This window comes from Thermobia domestica, chromosome 9 (genome assembly GCF_964235325.1).
Source record: "Thermobia domestica chromosome 9, izTheDome1.hap1.1, whole genome shotgun sequence".
Taxonomy (NCBI): domain Eukaryota; kingdom Metazoa; phylum Arthropoda; class Insecta; order Zygentoma; family Lepismatidae; genus Thermobia; species Thermobia domestica.
The window spans coordinates 216,827,061-216,848,696 of record NC_137462.1 but is presented as its reverse complement, the minus strand read 5'-3'; the positions used below and the strand labels follow the sequence as shown (position 1 = coordinate 216,848,696).

The following is a 21,636-nucleotide window of genomic DNA, read 5'->3' as shown; positions in this document are numbered from 1 at the left end:
AATATTGATAACTAATGTGTAGAGCCCGGATTTCTATGCACAAACAACCCCGAGATATGCGTGCAAATATGCACGAAAAATATCAAAAAAATATGCCCTAAAATATGCATTAAACATTTTAACATATGCACTGAAATATACACTAAGAAAATAAAATTTCAATTTCTTATTAAAATATCTCACCTTAATGACCTCTGTTGTTTGAACTATTAAGGTCTTCCTTGGGTTTTCTTCTGTAAACCCTCTGCGTTTATCAGTGAAAACGTTTTGTATATCGAAAAGTCCTTTCTACATCAGCAGAAGTCACTGAGGCATGTGAAAAACACCAAATGTCTTTCTGTGTTAAGTCCTCTTCCAATTCCATGTTTTCACCATTAACTATATTTGCAGTGTCACATATTGTTTTGTACCCCTAATATTTGCCTAATACTTGGCAAAGTTTATCTGACGGTAGTTTCGCAACGCCGTGAGTTTCACTGGATGGTCTGTAGTAGTTCGCCCAACAAAGAGAATGAATGCAACACAGTATTGTTACGGCATTCCAACTGTCTGATAATTTCAGGTATTCTCGAGAAGTGGTTATGTATGTACTTGATTTTGTTCTCAATGCCACTTGCAGAGAAACATTTTTGTAACATATAAATAGCGGCTGCATCATCGGGATTTAGTGAGTTTACAACTGTCTTCACTTGATTTAAGTTTACTGCATAATACAACACAGCTTTTCCCCACGAGCCCTATCGGTTTTAAACTGTTTGCGGAGATAGCAGAACATTTTTCGCAACTTCGCGAAAGATACATACGCGCAATGGAGCTTTCATAAATCCTTTCGTTATATTTGATACAAGCCATCTACTTCCAGATATAGCACAAGTCAGGTGGACTAAGTTTGGATAATTTTATTCTACTATTCTATACGTTTTCTTCTACATTTGTGTTTACAAAGTAATTCAGTTCACTTTAAATATAACCTACTTTCTTGTGATATACTCTGAAATATGCTTGTATGTAGCAATGAAATTCGAAAATATGCAGCATTCTGCAAAGTTTACGAAATATGGATCTACATCGAAATTCACTCAAAATATGCACTTATATGCGTCTCATACGAATCTTTACAAGTCATCGGAAAGAAAAAAATATTTTCCATACGTTTCTGCATGTTATTATAAACATGCATTTTGTATATAAATCTGGGCTGTACTAATGTGTAACATGAAAGATAGCTTTTGTTTCCGAAAAAGCTTAAATATTTTCGGCCACAATGTTGCAACGTAAATTAGTGCCTTTCCGTAAATACGTATTCTTTGTTTTCACAGTTGCTTATAACACTAGTTAACAAAGGTTTTGTTACATAAAAGAAAATACCTGTTCTTAAAGGAACTTTTTGCGCTGAATTCGAATATGCACTCGGTTTTTCTCCATCACGTACGATTTTCCCGTAACAGAGGGATTTTCCCGAATTTTTCCGAGCATTAATTTCCCGAAAATCCCTCAAAAATTTCCCTTTTCGTTTATTTTACACCCCAAGATCTTGTCCCCTTGCATATACTAACATAGAAATTATACCTAAGTATACTTTGATTCATATTTAACAAACCCTCCAAGTTTCGTGATAATCGCTTTATTCTTTCTAGAGAAATAAATATGTTTGTATGTATACTGTGTGTACTGTTTATTGCACCTTATAGTAATGCTTTCAGATCTCTTAAGTTGAGGTAAAACGTTTTGCTTTATTACCACAAACACATATATAAAATATAATACAATATAATTTACAAGTGTGACAATTTACAATAAACAATAATACAAATGTACCAAAAGGTCATGAAAAGACAATCAAAACTATCACAATATATGAAACTTCCATTGGGTTACAAAAACGTACACTACTTCCTTCTTTTGTAAGAAATGTTGCATTCTCTAACAAGACCCCAACAATAGTCCCCCATCATTGAAGGATCCCATCGTCCCTGGTACCTTTTCTCCATTGCCATTATATCTTGGTGGAATCTTTCCCCCTGTTCGTCGCTGAGAGCACCTAGGTTAGCAGGAAAGAAGCTGAGGTGGGAGTGGAAAAAGTGGATTTTTAAAGACATCCTACAACCCAACTCTTTGTATTTCTGTATCATGTCCTGTACGATTTCTGTGTAACTCTCAGCTTTGTTATTGCCCAGAAAGTTGCGCACAACACACTTAAATGCTGTCCAGGCAGCTAGCTCAGCACTGTTTAACTTGCTGTCAAAGCTATCATCAAGCATTAATTTCCTAATTTGGGGACCAATAAACACTCCCGCTGAAATCTTAGCATCACTCAGGTTAAGGAACTTATCTCGCAAATACTTGAAACCTTCACCAGATGTGTCCATGGCTTTGACAAAGTTTTTCATAAGTCCTAACTTGATATGAAGTGGCGGTAGTAATATCTTATTAGGATCTACCAAAGGAGCGTATTTGACGTTGCATTCTCCAGGTACGTAATTCACTCTAGGTTCCCATTCCTTCACTTCATAATGTTTGTCATCAGCTCGGCTATCCCATAAACATAAAAAACATTGGTACTTAGTGTAACCGCACTGCAGTCCTAATAAAATACCAACTACCTTGAGATCACAACATATTTGCCAACAATGGTCCTTGTAATTTATAAGATTTAGCAAAGTTGACATGGTGTCATAGGATTCCTTAATCTTCACTGAGTGCGCAAGTGGTATAGAAGGTTTTTATTTCCATTATGTAAAAGGACAGCTTTAAGGCTGACCTTTGACGCGTCGATAAATAACCTCCATTCTTCTGGAACGTAAGGAATTCCTAGCTCCGCCATCAACCCATTTATATCCGTACATACGCACACATTATCTTGCATTGAGAAATAGCTTGAAAATTGAACATGCCTTTTCCTGTACACTGATATGTTCGTTTCTGCATCCAATAAGTTCCACTGCTGGAGCCTTGATCCCAGAAGTTCCGCCTCTTGTTTTGTCAGGTGCAAATCACGGACTAGATCATTAAGTTCACATTGCCGGATGAAATGTGGCTCGCGAACACAGTCAGGGATGAACGTTGGATCCTTGGATGTACATGTTGATGTCGATGGTTCATCAAGGTCATGATCATCATCAGAGTCTTTTGGCCATATCTCTTCCCAGTTGGTAGGTGGCTCGGGAAGTGGAAGTTCTTTTGCATTCTGTTACATTTGATAACAAATATTGATAACCATTTCATGAACAAAACGAAAAAACTTGGAGAATTGTATATATATGTATTAAGATATACATATACTGTACGTTTAAAAAAAATATACGTTGGAAGTACATTCTATTTTTATACACGTTTCTAATTTACAGAGAGCAATACAAGTGTGTTGCTGACTATTGTAAATATTCATTTTTATGTCTGTGTTTGTAGTAATAAAGCAAATCGTTTTTACCCCAACTCAGGAGATCTGAAAGCATTACTATCAGGTGCAATAAACAGTGCACACAGTATACATACAAATATATTTATTTCTCTAGAAAGAACAAAGCGATTTTTACGAAACTTTTAGGGTTTATTAAATATAAATCAAGGTATACTTAGGTATAATTTCTATGTTACTATATGTAAGGGGACAGGAGTTAGGGGAATAAAATATCTGAAAAAGGGAAATTTTTGAGGGAATTTCCCGAAAATCTCTCTGTTAGGGAAAACTGTACGTGATGGAGAGAAACCGAGTGCATATTCGAATTCAGCGCAAAAAGTTCCTTTAAGATCAGGTGATTTTTCTCATGTAACAAACAAAAAGTTTAAATTTGTTAACTAGTGTAATAATAACATAAAAATAGAGTGAGAGTAATAATGAAATTAAATCAAATTACAGTAAAAGAAATGATTTGATAGAAACATTATTATTATTATTATTATTATTATTATTTTCGTAACTGGATTGTGACTCGAGTTGAATTCCGTTGGGCAAAATATTTACTCAGCATCGTAACAATTGATCTACTTGAATTAAAAGGAAATAAACTCTGGTCTAAAAACTCAAAATAATAGTGGTGGGAGGTGATGTGGTAACTGCTATCATTCAAATAAAAGCATCTGTTTTGCAAGAGCTCCTTACGGACGTAATACTAGGAAGATATTTTATTTTGAGAAACTGACAAATATTTCCACTTATTTAGAAGACCATGTCAGATTTGTGATAATGAATTTGGCACCCTTACACTGAGAAAAATCCGTTCTCCGGGCAGCGGTATATTGTATAAATATACGGAATCCTCTTGCTTACTACAGAAATCAATATGGAGCATAGATTATCCATATGCTATATACCCACTGCCCTTAGATGTTACTCATGCCGTTCCAGAATGTCTGACATCTAACAGTTTCCTGTATATCACATGCATATACTTATGTTGCATTCCTCAGCTATATGTTATATACGTCCATTTGTATGTGAGATTCTGACCGCCTATATTGTTTCATACGGAAATTATGTATAGATGGAATACTTATACGGAAAGTATTATAAAACGTGCGCTTTCAGTTATACGTCTATTGTACGTTAAGTCCAAAAACTACAGGAATTACGCATGTAACCTACCTTTTTAAGTTTGCCACCTAGAATTGTTTTTCTCAGTGCAGCAGTTTAGAATACCACGCTGCTATCCGGGGTTGTGCTGCATGTGCAAACCCTGACTGAATTTTCGGCTTATATCTCAGTGAAACGTTTGCCGTTTATAAATAGGATTCTGTGTTAAAAATGCAGATAACACTTCTTGCAGACAGACTAAATGGCTTTTCACGAATTCAAAATACTTCATCTTTACTACGTGACAGTACCACTTGCTAAAACCCCAGTAGTGGCCTTCACCTGACAACAAAAGTGAAGCATATTATACTCCGCGTCATCCGAATTGGCGTGAGCCAATAAGCTCGCAGTGTGCTGTTACCAAACCTTCAGTGACGAATTTAATCATTCATAATTGTCCACAAATACGAAAAAATCAATTATGAATGATCAGATTCCCTAAAGATTTAGTGACAGCGCACTATGAGCTTATTAGCTGATGCCATACACCAATTCAGGTGACGTGGTGTACAGGAGCTGTTGGGAAGGTGAATTAATGTGCGTGTACTAAAATTGTTCTATGTGTTTTTAACACAGAATTAAAACAATTTCAAGAAGAATCCAAGATAGTGAAACTTACACCAATGTCCGGAAGAAAGGTGCATTAAGTTAGTCCTGTCAGTCATTTTTGACAGTCATTGCGTTCTCCGAGTGCAATATTCCTCCCATTATCAGAAATCTCTTTGAAACCCTTCCTAGCATTGCAACACAAAGTGTGGTATGTTTCACGGTAGAAAATGGATTGAACTTTGTTGGTCTCATCTATATAGAGCCACTCCTTAAACAGGACACACCAATTTCCACTTGTCCTGTGAGTTTTCTGGCGTTTGTAAATATCTCCTGGATGTGGCGCTCTGTGAGGCGGTGTCCGTGTCTTTTGTGTCGCGCTTCCAACGCGAAGTTCTTCCAGATGATGATGGAAATTGTGTCTTTTGAAGCACCGTGTTGTATGGCCAAACTCCTTTGCATTGGGGGATTGTCCTATTTCACTGCTCTTCTAATGGCGAGCACTGTATTGGGATTCGAGCGGGTTAGGGGCGTGATCTCCTGACAATTTCCGGTAGATCATGTAACACAGGGGCCTGTTGGGCACATCGTCGAATGATGATACGCACACCGGCTTTGTTGACGATTATACCTTCTTCTTTGCACCATTTCATTATTGCTAAGTGGCTATAATGGGCAGCAGAACTGAACCCCTCCCACAAAGCTGTCACTTTTACCTTCATCGTTTCACAGATTGTGCTGAATTGATACTATTATCAAATACAGACCCCATGTAACCAGCAATGTATTGGAACATAACAGCAGTTAAATGAATCGTTCGGGAGGGCCGATGAATGTCGGCCATTTTTATCGTAGGCAGCCTACTACATATTTGTTCTGCTTTCCAGTATTGTATAGATTTTAAAGTAAGGTAAAAGTGTGGAAAATAACAAATATTAAAGTTAATTTTACTTTATCAATGTTCCTAGTAAATTAAAAAATCTAATTTGTTTCATTCCTTTCTTTCTATCCAGGAACTTCTACGGATCTTGTTCCCACTCTCCTCGGAATGTACGATGCTCTCATTGGGCGCTCTGATTCGACGGAACGCTGGAAGAGGGCGTCGTCTCTTATGGAACCTCCGCCCCCTTCCAAGGATCCGGAAGTGACTCAGCGGAAGCTCCTCTCGGAAGATCGTCCGCTGTCCGTCAGTTCAATTACATCGTCGTCCTCATCGTCATCATCATCAGGGAGTAACTCATTGTCACGTCGTCTCGGCCCGCCTAAGTCCAGTCCATACCTCGCAAGCATTGAGAGCTTAGACGATGACGATGAACTTAGCGATGATGATGAACCTGCGCACGCACCTTCTTCGCAGCGAGCGCAAAGCAAACCTCGCTGTGATGCACATAACCGGAAATCTGCAGGATCAGGTAACTTTTATAATTCTTAACTCCATTAATGAATATTAAACTCAAAGATTTCATTTAAAAAAATCATTAATGAATAGTTTTTTAAAATGCCCTTAGAAACTATGTAGAATGTTGGAAAGTAATTGCATGAAATTCAGCATTGAATCTTCAGATGTTCTGCATTACATTATAAGTTAAGATATTAAAATGAAGGAATATATTTGAAATAAATAAGTAACGCAAATCTAAACTCATCTCAAAGTAGATTGCCTTGATGTTTGCGGTGGGACTAGATTGGGAGGGCGTATGACTTTCTAGATATTAGTTGGCTATCTACAGGGGAAAGGAAAAATTTAGTTATGTGCTTGATATCTTCAGATCTTTAATAGTCCTTCTGCATGCACCTTGATACTATTAGCATCTCTTTCGATAATCTGAGACACGTGATTGGAAAAGGTTATCGACAATACATTTTTCATTAATATTGAGGAATTCAAAACTTGTCTTTCTATCGCACTACCAAAATTTGGAATGCACATTAAAAGAAAATATGAGAATAGTAATTTGTTTTATTGAAGAATAAAACCCGGATATACCCAGATATAAATGCAGAATAACCTTCAAGTAGGTAAAAACTATGGATATACAACACAGCAAATTGCATACCTGTCAGAATACACGACTGGCAAGTCTATAAATGTTCACACACTGCTACACATTGACTGTAGACTACATACTGCAGGGGCCTATTGGGCACATCGTCAGATGATACTCATCACAGCTTTGGTGACGATTAAACCCTCTTCTTTGCAAGCTATAATGGGCGGCGGAAAGTCCTGAAATGAACCCCTTCCAGGAAGTTGTCACTTTTATCTTCCTTGTGCTCAACTTATACTTTTATGAAGTACAGCCCACAGTGTAGCCAGCAATGTATCAGGATGAGTCAGCAGGATACATCCCCGTGCATAAGTTGAGTGCAGTGGATAATTGATCTCGATGATCGGTTTGAATTTAACGTTGCATTAAAGCAACTGACTACTATCGTTCTATTATATTCACGTAACCTGATGCCAAAAGTTAGCTTCGTCTGACGCAAAAAGTTATTAAATATAGGAAGAAAAACATGGATTAACACAGATTATGAAAAAAACAGTATATACAAGTATTCGTATATTATTCAACAATCCATAGAGGCTGTTTTATATTGTATATGTACGTTTTTGTTAGTAAAGTGATACCCAAAATTTGAAAATTTTGTGGATAGACCACACATTATGAAAAGCCTTTATGAGAGAGCAAGGATGCCCTTCCCCGATGCTATTTCTCAGTATAGCATTATGAAAAAGTATGTTGCTATGTGAATATATATATATATATGGCTATATAATTTGTGCATTTTCCGTTTCTGGACGTGAATGACAGTTTAAAGTTGTAAAAGGAAGCTTCTCATTCAGATATATATAAATAGCACAAAGTTGCATTTGTTTTCAATAAGCTGTTGACGTCACTGAGTGAAGGCTTTATGGGAGTATAATGATTCGCTTTGTTACCTATAGTGAATAGTGAAAAGAGCGAAAGAAACATATGTATAAACAGAGCATATCTTTCCTCCGCATCTATTTCCTTTTTAGTTTCGAATGGCGAAAGGAAAGAAGGAAGTTTGATGATCATGAAAAAACAATTCGAATTCGAGATTTCAACAGATTTACATATTTCATGTCCCATAGATACCGAGAAAGTGATTTTTCGACGTATGTCCGTCTGTTTGTCCGTTCCTGATGTACGCTCACCTACAAGTCATCTTATGTTTGCGAATGAGTTTTCTTTCGGACAATTTTCTCAAAAACGACTCAAGCGATTTTGTTCCTATTTCATAAATAAAATATTTCGTTAATATCCTGACAATATGGGAGAACTTATTTGTTCTAGAAAAAAAATGTACAAGGAGTAGCTTATTCTCAGGGATGTGTCTTTTTTCTGGACGATTTTTTCAAAAATGAATCATGCGATATTCTGCATATTTCATTAAGAACTCACAACACAATATAATTCATTTCTCCTGAAAAATTCTACGAGGGGTAATTTATCCTGGGCTGAGTGTTTTTTTTTTTTCGGACGATTTTGTCCAACACGGCTCAGGCGATTATCTTCATATTTCATAAATATTAATATGTTTCATATTTCATTAATATGCTGACAGTGTGGCATAACTCATTTGTCCTTTAAAAAAAGAAGAAAGAAAAGAAAAGAAAAAAGTACGAATAGTAGTTTATTTTTGCGAGTGAATTTTTACAAACGATTTTCGCAAAAACTACTAATACCAATTTGTTCACATTTCATAAATAAATATTTCACTAATAACTTGATAATATTGTGTAAATTATTTCTTAGAAAAAATCGCAGGAGGTAGAGATTCTTGTCAGACTACTTTCTCATAAACGACACGGGCGATTTTGGTCATATTTCATAAATAAACATTTCATTACTATTTTTATAATGTTGCATACATAATTTCTATGAGAATAGCCACAAGAAATAGCTTATTTTGGGGCTGAGTTTTCTTTTGACAATTTTGTAAAATAAATATTGCATTAATAACCTTCATATTTGACATAAGTTATTTTTATTTCTTATGAAAAAATCTACAAGAGATGGTTTAGTTTCGAGGATAAGTTTTCTTTCAGAAAGCACTTTATATATCCCCCCCCCCCCCCATCATTAATAACTGCATCACAACGTGATTTAGTTTAAGGAATTGGAGGGAGAAAGTTTGATGCAGTGTCCGTGCTTTTATATCGTAATTATAAAGAATTTTATTTTTGGAGCTTGCATCTATGGTTGCAAGTCTCTGCGATTTACACAATTTTGCCAATTACAATAAAATTGCCTTCAAGGAAAACTTGTAATGTCGGTTCAATAATTATAAGATAGTCATAAGATGTAATCAGTAGTCGTGCAATTGATATGAATAGTAATAATAAGTAGTAACATTTGCGGGATAATTTCCATTTATGTTCTTTGAAGAAAAATCAGACTATATATGAATTGTTGAATATTTAAGAAGCAAGTACATACCTGGGCTAGATTCTTATATCACTGATTAAAGGTCGTCGATGAACATTTAAGAACCAATGCATGTATAAACTGTTTCACTAAATTTTCTTCCAAAGTTCTTCAAACGCTTCCTTTCAATATAAAAGGTTGAATCATAAGTCTTGCAATATTCTGATCCACAACATACTTGTAGTTATTACAGTACAATTAAAGCTGGTTAACCCATAAAGTATAGCCCCTCGTGTCGGACTGTCTGCAGCTATCTTCTTGCCAATTTCTCAACGCCACATCGATAATACATCGTGTTCTTAGAGGGAAAATGTCAGTCATTGCTGTTTCCATCTCATGGTGATTGATGAAGATTCGTTATTTTAGTAAGTGCGTCATGGATGGTAACGGGTAGTAATCCGAAAGAGCAAGGTCAATACTGTATACCGGGTGTGGGATCAGTTCGATGTAATAAAGTTTCTGAATTTTTTGTTGCGTTTTTCAAGCTGAGTATGGTCTTGCGTTGTTCTGTTCCAGCAGGGCGCGCTTAGAGTTAATCAGTGGAGGATATTTTTCGCGTGTGCAGCATACATTCGCTCCAACTGTTCAGAATAAAAGTCACCATTGATGGTAGGACTGTTAAGAATGACCTCGAAGGGAATTACCCCCTCGTAGTTCTACAACACACAGAGTGTGACCTTATGTTCGAAATGGTCCTGTTTGATGACCGGCCTGGAAGTTGACGCTTGTTTTTGAACATTTGAATTTCGGAAAGGCACCCGTCGCACATGACAATCCGTTTTAGGAAACGCAGATTACACGAATTTTGCAGCAGTTGTTTGCACACATAAACCCTCCTCTGGGCCTGAGCTGAGATCAACACGTGTGGCACAATTCCGCAGCTCTTATTTTCCCGAGTTCGTAAAGGTGATACACTAAAGTCGACTGGTACATGCCAAGTTAGTTTGACAATCGTCGTGTGCTGGTGGCTGTATTTTTCTCAATGGCGTATTGTATGACCTCAAAATGTATTGTACTGGGGCAGCCGGATCGTGGCTGTTCTTTAATGTTTTTACAACCTGTACGATATTTCTGAAACAAACGAGTTGCTGCGCTGTGATCAGTTATGTAAATTTTCAGGCAAATTTTGAAAATTTTCCGATTCTTAAAAACATACTTCACTTATTCCTACATGTTGTTTAGCCGTAAAATTTACTTGTAATAATTATTGTCTAAAGAAAGTTTTATGAAGTAAAAATCTAACGATTCTTCATTTCTGCAAAAGTGTTTCAAAAACCTTCAATGTATTTTTCCCTCAAAATCCACATTAGATCTCACAAAATCATAATTTGTAAATTTAATAAGCGTAAGACAATGTTTTGTCATAGCTTTAAACACGATAAAATCAAAGCATTTCTTATTTTCTGTTACAAAAATAATCTTCATAAGGAATTGGAACTTTTATGTAGTTATTTCATTACATAGGTAGGCTTATCAGTGAAGAAATAGTGAAATGTTCTATTATTGAAATAATTAATAAATTCACAAAGGCTTCTTCTCGCTTTCGTGTTACATTTTAAATAGTGGGATGGGAGATTTGTACTCTACGAACTTGATTTATGTTTCCTGCACTTTACACACACACACACACACACACACATATATATATATAATACAGAGATAGATTATAGAAACACTGTAGGAGTTTTTACTTGCCAAGTCGAAATATTAGAAAATTTTCCGGTTCCCGAAAACTAATTGAAAAGTTATAATTTGTTGCTGTCTTAACTTTCCTCTACAGGTATTTAAATTTTATAGCTCAATGTGCAGTTAAATATAGTGAAAAAATTTCCACCTAACATCACTATACATAATATTCAAAATTGTTCGAGTTATGAAAAGTTTTTCACTTTTTTCTACATTACAATGACAATTTTCCGAACCATGAAAATTCCTGTCACTTGTTTCTACAGAGAAATAAAACTCCAATTCATAAAAGTTTTTACTTTTTGCTTCAAATGATGAAAATTTTCCTACTTATAAAAAGTTCTTAAATTCAATACACGACAGAAAATATTTCGAATCTTGGAAAAATTGTTTCACTTGTTCCTACATAGTACCGAAAATTTTCTAAGCCATTAAATTTTTTAGATTCTTTTTAATATTTCTATACATGAAGTTAATCATTATTATTAATGTGGAATTGTTACTTGAGCACTGTTATTTGTTTAGAATGGAAAATTTTCCTCCTCACATCACTAGCTGTGATTCACTGCAGCTTCCCCTCTTACATGACAAATGTTTGAAATTGCTGCCGTAGTGTTATTCCTGAGTTCGAACTCATATAGTAGGGGAAAGGAGGGTAAGTTGACGAGGTGTTTAAGATGACGAATTGTCAATTTCAGAATCCTGAAGTGATATGGCAACACAGCCTTCATGCGGTTCGGAAGGCACTAGTGCCACACGTGTTGGGAGATAGAAACTATTCCAATCGGCCGTGTTCCAGTTGACCAGGAGTGGTTTGACTGTTTGCACGTCGGTTCGTTGTAAGATTCCGGTGTCAGAAAATAACGTCTGAAGCTATTGTGGTAAGTCCCCAGGACATGATTTTTGTTTTTTCGAAACAATGTAGTATATTAATTACATCAATAGCTCAATGTAACTCAGAAATAACTTGATGACAGATTTGTCTCTTTTGCAATAAAAAATGGCTGTTTCGTGTAAGATGACGAATCAAATAGGCGGACAAGATGGCGAATTCGTCATCTTGCCCGAGCTGCGTGAGCCTAACAAGGGAGCAATTTGGAAGAATAGTTTATGATTATGTTGAGACTATGAAGATTCCTCACCGATTCAACCAAGAAAAGAAGGCCAGCAAGGACTTCATCAAGACCTTTATGAATAAATTTCATTACTCTCTGCGAAAAGCGGAACTACATCTGCAGGGAGGCTAACTGTTTTCAATAAAACAAATGTTGAATCATTCTTTAATGTCTATAAAGATGTTTTAAATGAGAAACACTTTGAATCTCATCAGATTTTTAACATGGATGAAACGGGCTGTTCAACTGTACCCACGAAAACCCCAAACGTATTAAGTTCAAAAGGAAATCGAAGAGTAATTAAAGTTTCTTCTGCTGAAAGAGGTGTGAATGTAAGTGTAGGTTGTCGTTTTAGTGCTGTTGGCAACTACGTCTCACCATTCTTTATTTTCCCCAAGGTGCGTATGCAGGAACACTTTGAACAATGCTCCTCCTGGCTCTGCTGGTATCTGGAATGAGTCCCATCCCATATTACCTTACAGGCAGTTTACGTGTGCAGAGAAAATCATATTAGCCTCTTAGGATTTCCTCCGCACACAAGCCACCGGATGCAGCCTTTGGATGTTGCTCTGTATGGTTCATTGAAAACTGCATATAGCCGTGCTTGTGATGACTACTTGATGGCTCCTCCAGGTGAGAGAATCAGCATAAAGAATGTTGCTGCCATTCAATGTGGCGTGGCATATAGTAGGGTGGCCACGATCAGTCACGCAGTAAAGGGTTTCCGTGCTACAGGGTTAGTGCCATTAAATTTTCAGATTTTCAGTGATTCTGATTTCGAGCCATCATTGACAACCGAAAAGCAATATGTTCCTGAAGTTACAGCGACCGCAGCAACTGAAATAAATGCCACGGAACATTCAACAACTACAATGTCTAACTCAGCATATGCATCATCTGTATCAGTACCTAAACCTTCTATTCCAAAATTGTCTCCTTCCTTTGCGCAATCTAACCAAATACAATCTGAACCTGCATCAACCTGGCAGAACCCGATTCTTCCATTTTTGAACCCGGACCATCTCATGCAGACCCTGGACCCTCAAATGGAAATCATAAAATGGTCTACACCTTCTTCCTAAAGCAGTTAACGAAGGAAGGAAACAGCGAAAGAAGCTGCCTTCGTTGCTTATCACCAGCAGTCCTGTCAAAAGAACTCTGGAAGAAAGGAAAGCCGGGAAATAAGCGAAAAAGAAGACAAAAGAAGATACGCGTACCCAGAAAAAAGGAACACGGAAACGAAAAGACAAATCTCCGTAGTATACAAAGAAGACATGCATTCAGTCGACTCCTCTGACTCTTCTATATCAGTGACTTATATGGACGAAGACGACGATTCCGATGTTTTGGGGGAAGAAGTGTGTGTAGTATGTAATGAATATGGTAAAAGTGAAACGTGGTTCGCTTGTAATATGTGTCAGAATTGAGCCCATGTTGCTTGTACTGAATTGTCTGTAACAGAAGCAAAATTCAAAGCATACATCTGTGACTTTTGTCCTTGAAATCACATTGCGCTTGTGTTCATATTCTTCTATTCATGTTATTATTTGTGTATTCTGCAAAATACTGCGTTTGAAATACAATAATCAGTCCAGTTCTGTTCTCGCTTTTTGTCTCGTCATCTTACCCACCTATGGAAGTCATCTTACCCGCATAGGAGGGTAAGATGACGAAAATGATATGGGGTCAATAAAAGTGAAATATCATCGTAACTTTTGAATTTAAAATCATCAAACAATTAACAGAGTAAAACGAAAGTCTAATAATTGCCGTGAACATAAAATCAAAACATTTCATCAACACAAGGCTGACAAAACATGCATTGAAGCTTACTATCGTCAACTTACCCTCCCTTCCCCTAGCAGTTTACGTTCAGACGTTATTCAGCAGTCATCATTACTGCCTTTGAAAACTGACTGAAGATACTGACGGAGTGGCGGCCTCTGCTTGACAACACTCCTCCTGACCCGGTTTGATCTTGTACCTACGGTCAACCACGGCGTATACACGGCCTTGCTGTTTGAGTTGTGGAAATATTGCAAGACTTTATGACTCGCTTTTGTATTAGGTGTTGTAGCTTGTCCATGGTGTTCTCGGCGTTAACTGACATCAAACAAGTTCGTAGTCATCCCTGACTTTTCTTCATCCCCACTCACAGGAATCCAGAGGCTGAAAATTTCTTTGAGACAATTTGTCCACAAAAAACACTGGAGGAAAGTTCTCTTCAACTGGTGCAGCAGAACATTACCTGTTGATGGAATATTTTCAATTGGTATATTCTGTTACGTAAAGATAACCCTACATGTCCTCTTCACGGTCTCGGTTGAATTTGAGAAATGGTACCTTAGAAAGGCGAAGCGCTGAGTAAGAAATATACATCACCTTCAGATATGCAGGGTGCAAAATTTCAAAATTAGACACACTCGCCTATCCAAAAATGATGGTCGCCAGTACATGGTCTCTCACGTACAAATTATAAGAAGTCCCTCTCCCCACAAGCCTTTGGTTTGACAAAGGAAGAGGAGAGCTCAGGATATAAAATTTCAAAACCAGACAATTAGATTCAGGATAATCAATTTTGAATTGGGCAACTCATATCCATGTTAAAAATATCTTACCTTAAGACTTCACGTTCGTGTAAGGCTTTCTGCACTGAAGTACCAGTTGTCGATTGCAGTTTTCGGATCAAAGTCCTTAAGTGAAGAGCTGTTGATGAAAATTGTCAGCAAATCATCCAGTGTGTCAGTCTTCAGTGAATTACTGTAGACAGTCTTAACTATGTTGAGACTGCTGAAGCGTCTCTCACATAAAGCAGTACTCACAATTGCACAAAATTGCACAAAATGTGACAATTGGAAGCAAATTTGGGAATCTCGTAATGAAGTTTTTACTGTAAATCTTTTTCAGTGTCTGATTCGACGTCAATGAAGAAAACAAAAAATTTGAAGACTTCATATTACGTGTTTTCTCTCGCTCGGTGACAATTATTTTCGTGCGAAACAGAAGCTGCGCAGCCCTGTAAGTTTAGGCAGAAGCCATTCCTACTGAAAACTGGTCGCCAGCTCTAAATTTCAAATCGCCAATAGCGATCGGAAATTTTGCGCCCTGAGATATGTTGTCGGAAACTTCGGAATAGCCCATAAGAACTTCATCTATGTCTCGAAGTGCCATCCACTTTTCCATGAACCAGCTTTACCAAACTAGACATCGTGTCAGCTCGTGTACAGACGTATAAAAAAATACAGAAGGTTTGAAACTCCTTGTAAATTTTTTCTCCTGCATCAAGTGGATGGAAATGTATTAGGAATATTTAAAGGAGATGGGGAAAAGTCGGAGATGACTACGAGCCCCTGGCCGATATCATTATGGACAAGCTAGGAAACTTAATATCATGCAAATGCAAAGAGAGCTGCAATCGTTGTCGCTTTGTAAAATCTTGCTTAAGTTATTACTTTGCTTTGTAGGTGTGAAGCTCAATATAGAGATTAAAATACAACCATAGAAGGTGGGTTTCTTGATTTTCACTCCCTTTCAAATTGCTTTTACAATCAGTCCTAAACCATTCGTCTGACACGAGAATGTTAGAAGGCCTTCTTTGTAACTTAATTCAAAATCTTTCAAATGGTATATGAAAACATTACAATATTCTGTCTATAACTTAATGGAAGATTTTAAGGATTTGGTCTGAGGGTGAATCTGTCCGTATGTAAGGAGAAAGGAGTCAGGAGAGAATGATATGCAACATCAATGACGTATTCAGCCCATTCCCAGAAGGATGCTGTGCTATTAATTGCTTTCAGTTGCAAATTTTTCCATAAATTGTGCCATTTTGGGCGTCATTTCGAGGTTTTGAGCCCTTCCTGTGTCAGAATAAGAATTTAAGTAATAGCAGTGGAGTTCTTGATCCAGAAAACATGAAAAACGTTGCCATTGCAGCAGTCATTTATTTATTTATTTATTTATTATTCTTTCTCGTTGAATTTGACCACCAGGATTTCGTAGTGATTTGATTGAAATTCGAAGGTCACAAGCGGATTTCTTGACCCTGAAAACCAAGGGAATGATATATCGCACGGCAACGTTTGTATCTATTTTCAAAAACAAACTTATGCAGCAGCCATAAAGACTATCATTTTATATTTTGGTTATAAGAAAGTTAAGTTTGACTTGGAAACAGTTGAAAAAAAAAATGTCAACACTCACCCTCAAAAATAAATAAACCCTTGTAGATATTTTCATAGAAGGTTCACGCAACATTATAGAATTATTAAGGAAATATTAACAAAATTGGCTGAGTCGTTTTTGAGAAAATTGTTCGAAAAAACTGATTTCCGGGAATAAACTACTATTCGTAGATTTTTTCCAGAAAAATGACTTACATCATAATATAGAGTTGTTAATGAGGTATTAATATATAGCAATGATATATATCATTTCCTTCCGACCCCTAAAAATAAGGATACTTTACTGGGGCATGAAAAATTGCGATTTTCTGGAAAATGGCTCTAACGATTTTCGAGAAAATCGCATTTTTTTCATGCTCTAGTAAAGAATCCTTATTTTTAGGTGTTGGAAGAAAATGATATATATCATTGCTATATATATAATAGAGGTTCTTATATAAACCTTAAATTTAAAATTTGATGCGCATATATATTGAATGGTATGACCTCTAGGTTACTTTCTTCTTTCCTATCGTCACTCGAAAATAAAATTAGAAGTTGCCAAAAGTAGCTGTGCATAACGATGTTGCAGTGAAACTTCTGTTTGCTATCTTTAGTTCCATAGAATACTGGGGCCAATTAATGGAGTGATTGTAACTGCATGATGTTACAAATAGGTGGCCAATGTAAGAGGTATCGCGGCACTTCGGCTAAATGCTACAAATGATGTCAACGATTGAATATATTTTAGTACTTGTTACGTACTTCGGTCAAAAGGTTTTCTTTGTTGTCAGTTAGCTTATACGACTTCGTGAATTTAATTTCGTAAACTAACCTAGTGTAACAATGGTAATGAGTATTCTAAACAACCTTCGTTAGAATAGCTATGCACTGTGTATTACCAGCAATCGTGGTTGAATAAGTTAATGGTTCTAATTAAAGTTGTTGTTTTCAGGTTCTGGGGACAGCGGTGTATGTAGCCCCTGTAGCTACATTTCGTCGCCGTCTCCACCACAAGGCAAACCGAAATACTGTGACCCCAACCTCAGTTACATGGACCGAGTGATCATGGAAATCGTAGAGACGGAAGGGGTTTACGTCAAAGATCTTCAAGAAATCATCGAGGTACGTAGTTTCTCAATGGTTTAGAAATTGAGAAAGATAAATTGAAACTAAAATGTATTATTCCGTTCTGCTTTGAAGGGATACACTTTGTTCAGATGATCCCTTCGTGGCTAAGCGGTTAGCATATGCACCTTTGACATTGGAGACTCGGGTTCAATTCCCGGCGGGAGCTCATGTGGTTCGGATTCCAAGGTAATCAGTAGGTCCCGTCTCCTATAGCCTCGCTGCTGAAAGGGACGTTAAACTTACAAGTATTGTTGTTAATTGCACATATTTCTAACCTCAAACATGCAACTAAATTAAAGAGTTAGACGAAATTGATAAATGTACCGAAACTAACAATACAAGTTTAAATCATACAATCCTGTGAACAGAGTTGAGTTCAGTTGATTTTATTTTTCCTCCAGAATTTTTCGTTGGTAATTTCTACCAATTAAGTAGCATATATCGGATAGGCTAAAAACTCGCGCCTGTGCTTAACGCGGATTGATGCTATTGGCAACAGATGGCAATACATATATCTTATCTTTCCATTTTATTTCATAAGGAACCAGCGACAGTATTCAGAGTCATTGAATCGACTTCGAGATGAATGTTCAAACGTTTCTAAAGACAAATTAAATGTAAATAATTAAAGAATAATCCGTGAACTTCCTGATTTTTACTCTTCAAAAGCATGCTTCCAACAGTGAAAAAAACAAAATATCACAGAAGTACTAGAATTATTATATCGTTATTGATTCGAATACTTCCTGATAAAATTTGAATCTTCATTTCTTGAATTTGATTGAATTATTGTGTGTTGAATTGTAGCTTCCTACAAATTGAAAAAATAGGGAACTCGTGCTGCTCTCTGTTGGTGCTTAACGTTCCTTCAAAATAACCTTAAAGAAATTCATTTCAACTGGTCTTACGATGCCGGACCAGACTAACAGAAATTTTCGAGATTCCAACCCAGTCTAACCTAGAACCTATATCTTCTTATCAGAGAGGTTATTTGTCTTCCATTTCTGTACTGTCATCATTGAAAGAAAGAAAGCAATGTTAATGCGTCATTTGAGATTTGCTTAACCTCTTTACATTTCAAGTCATGATTTGTTGGAGTGGTTGCTTCGATGTAATCATAATGTATGTGGCCATTCTGACTATGATGACCTGTTTGTGCACGTACGTACGTCAGCAGCGTCACCAAATCTTATTTATGTCAGACAAATCTTGAAATGACTATGAATAAGTACATTATGTTTTCTTAATTCTTCCTTTAACCATCCTTAATTCTCAGTGGATTAGATTCCGTATGCGGAAAACAGCAACTGCTTGTTTCTAAATGAACACATTCAATTCAATTAGGGCAAAAGCGCAGATTCGCGATAGCAACATTGATTACACAGATGGCAAACAGACTAACATTAGAATAGATGGAGGAAGTGCACTGGTACAACGAACAGAAAGTTCTGTTTCTTGAAGTCCGAATAGTTATTAAAACTACACGCTTGGGTTATGTTCAAAAATGCTCGCAAAGATGTACTTCTTTGTCTTTCTTTGGTATTCGCAAGTCTCGCTTTCCCTTTTCACGATTATGATTTTGTTTTATTTATAAATTTAAGCACAGTTATTTATGTTTTCGCTTTATAGCTTCAACCAAATGATACTGACTTAGCCGAGAAATTGCATAGTAATGAGGACCAGGCCGGTAACCAGCTCAAAACTGTGTGGGGGGGGTAGAGGTTAGGGAGGGCCCGATCCAACCATATTATAGTTCATTTGCAAACCTACCGTGAACATTTTAGCGGGGCAGTAAAAATTTAGGTGGCGGCCCCTTAAACCCCCTTGGATACGGGCCTGATGAGGAATACCCCAGTTAGTTTTTCTTAATTGTATTGTAAAATTAAAGTTACAAAGCAACTTTATATTAAATAGATTTATATTAAGTTCTTGTAATTGTCGCATGGTGGACAGAAACATAGAGAAGTTGTAGTATTTGTCCTTTGCTTCCGTAATTTTGACAGAAAGTCGGAGAAAGCAATTATCCGGGAGAACTATTATTTCGTTATCTGCAACTATGAGAATACCAGTTCTTCGCACGGAGAGAATACGATTCATTTTGGATATAATACGCTTCATTTTGTATATATATAATATGGAAATTAGACAATCGGGCCCAGTTTTAGTTTTTGTTATACCATTTCAGTACTTATTGTAAATTAGAATAAATGCATATAGGTCGAAAGCCATAGCTTCAGAAACATTGTTCCTAAGCGTGTACTTCGTATCTTCAACCACAATGACTTCTTTTTTAAACGATCTTATCCAACAACTACACCCAAAGGTAATCGGACATTGCCTTAGCATTTACAAATAAGAGAAGAAGAATAGAGAAGCGACAGGATAAACAGTAAATAAAAGAACTCAAGGTCACGATTTTATTTTTTTCAATGCACATTGCTTGTTACACTTTTGATTTCTATATTCATGGTTAGCATTATTTCTCTCTCTCTTTTCCTATTTCTAAACCCATACTTTAGAATACACGCAGAGATTATAGTCACGAAAAACTCACACTGCGAAGAACATTTGTTTTTCTTTTCTTCTTTTTTTCATTTTAATTTCCTGTTGAGGAAAAGGATGTATACAGAGGGTGTTCTTGTCCTAAGATTTCAGTGATAAAGCTGTATCATTGAAAGGAATTGACATAGCCTCCAGCTAGCGAAGGATACAAGGTCACTGAACTGAATGAATCTCTCAATGGATGGAATGAAAGGGCTGCTGGATAGATGACTGAACTCTTGTTTTCGTCTTGCATTTGTTAAGTCTTTCTTTAAATTACCATGAATGAGATAGATGGTGACCTTTTCCAGCTTTGACTTAAATGGCACATTTCGTCTCTGTTTTCTTTTTTAGCAGTGTTCAGAGCAACTGATTTTGGGTTAAAATGATTTTGAACCATGAGTACATGACAGGACTTTTCATAGAAATTATTTGAAAAATATTTTCTTTGAATATTCATGGAAGCTTTCGAATTTTAACACCATACTTATACAGGGTGTTACAAAAATTGGTCACAATATTTTGGAAATAGATTCCTTACATCGAAATAAGAAGAAAAGCTCATATGAAGCTGTGGTCGGAAGCGTATAGTTTCATAGTTATAGGGTGCCGAAAGCACGAAAAAGTGGACTTAAAAGGTCCATAGTTCCACTACTATAGGACCGATTGTAGTCGGGTCAAGACATCACTGAGGAACTAGTATGTGAACTATTCAAATATCCGTCTTTCAGAACCTCCGGTACTTGCACAGTAATTTTTAGAGAGTATGTTTGGGAGTACTTGATCACTCTGCACCTAACTCTCTAAAAATTGGTGTGCTAGTACTGGAGCATTTTTAAACATGGATATTTGGATAGTTCATATACCAGTTCTTCAGTGATGTCTTGACCCGACTACAATAGGTTCCATAGTAGTGGAGCTATGAACTTTTAAAGTTCACTTGTTTCACGTTTCTGGCACTCTTATAACTTCGAAACCATCCACTTTTGAGCACAGGTAAATATAAACCTTTTTCTCATTTTGATATGAGGAATATTTTCCCAAAATATTGTGACACGCGAAACACTTTATTGTAGAAGTATTTTGAAACATGGTTGATTGATTGATTGATTTGGAGTTTAACGTCCCGTTCAGCACCGATGCTATATGTGACGTAAATCTATAGATGTGGAGTCTAAACCGAAGAGCTCCCACCTGGAATCGAGCGCATATCTCCCGCGCAGGCTAACCATGTAGCCACGAATAAGCTAAAAGTATTATGGAAGAGAACTAGAAGAATGTCTCATAAAAGTAGAAGTAAATCCCTCCGGAGCTTCCGTACTCGATATAAGAAAGGAACCAAGGAAAACAGCAGAATAAAGTGTATTATTAAAGACGGAATTTTATCACGGTTTATAACAGCACAGTTGCACATTTTTCTTTCTGCT

General features: G+C 36.6%; 1 protein-coding gene across 3 annotated transcripts in view; it reads left to right on the top strand.

Annotated features, from left to right (window-relative positions):
* Positions 1-21,636, top strand: part of GEFmeso (Guanine nucleotide exchange factor in mesoderm) — a 784,292-nt gene that overhangs the window by 712,924 nt on the left and 49,732 nt on the right. For all 3 annotated transcript variants that reach the window (XM_081725859.1, XM_081725857.1, XM_081725858.1), the window contains 2 exons: positions 6,133-6,531; positions 17,493-17,662. In XM_081725859.1, the coding sequence (XP_081581985.1) occupies positions 6,168-6,531; positions 17,493-17,662 (534 nt within the window). In that variant the 5' untranslated portion in view covers positions 6,133-6,167. The remainder of the gene's footprint in view (positions 1-6,132; positions 6,532-17,492; positions 17,663-21,636) is intronic.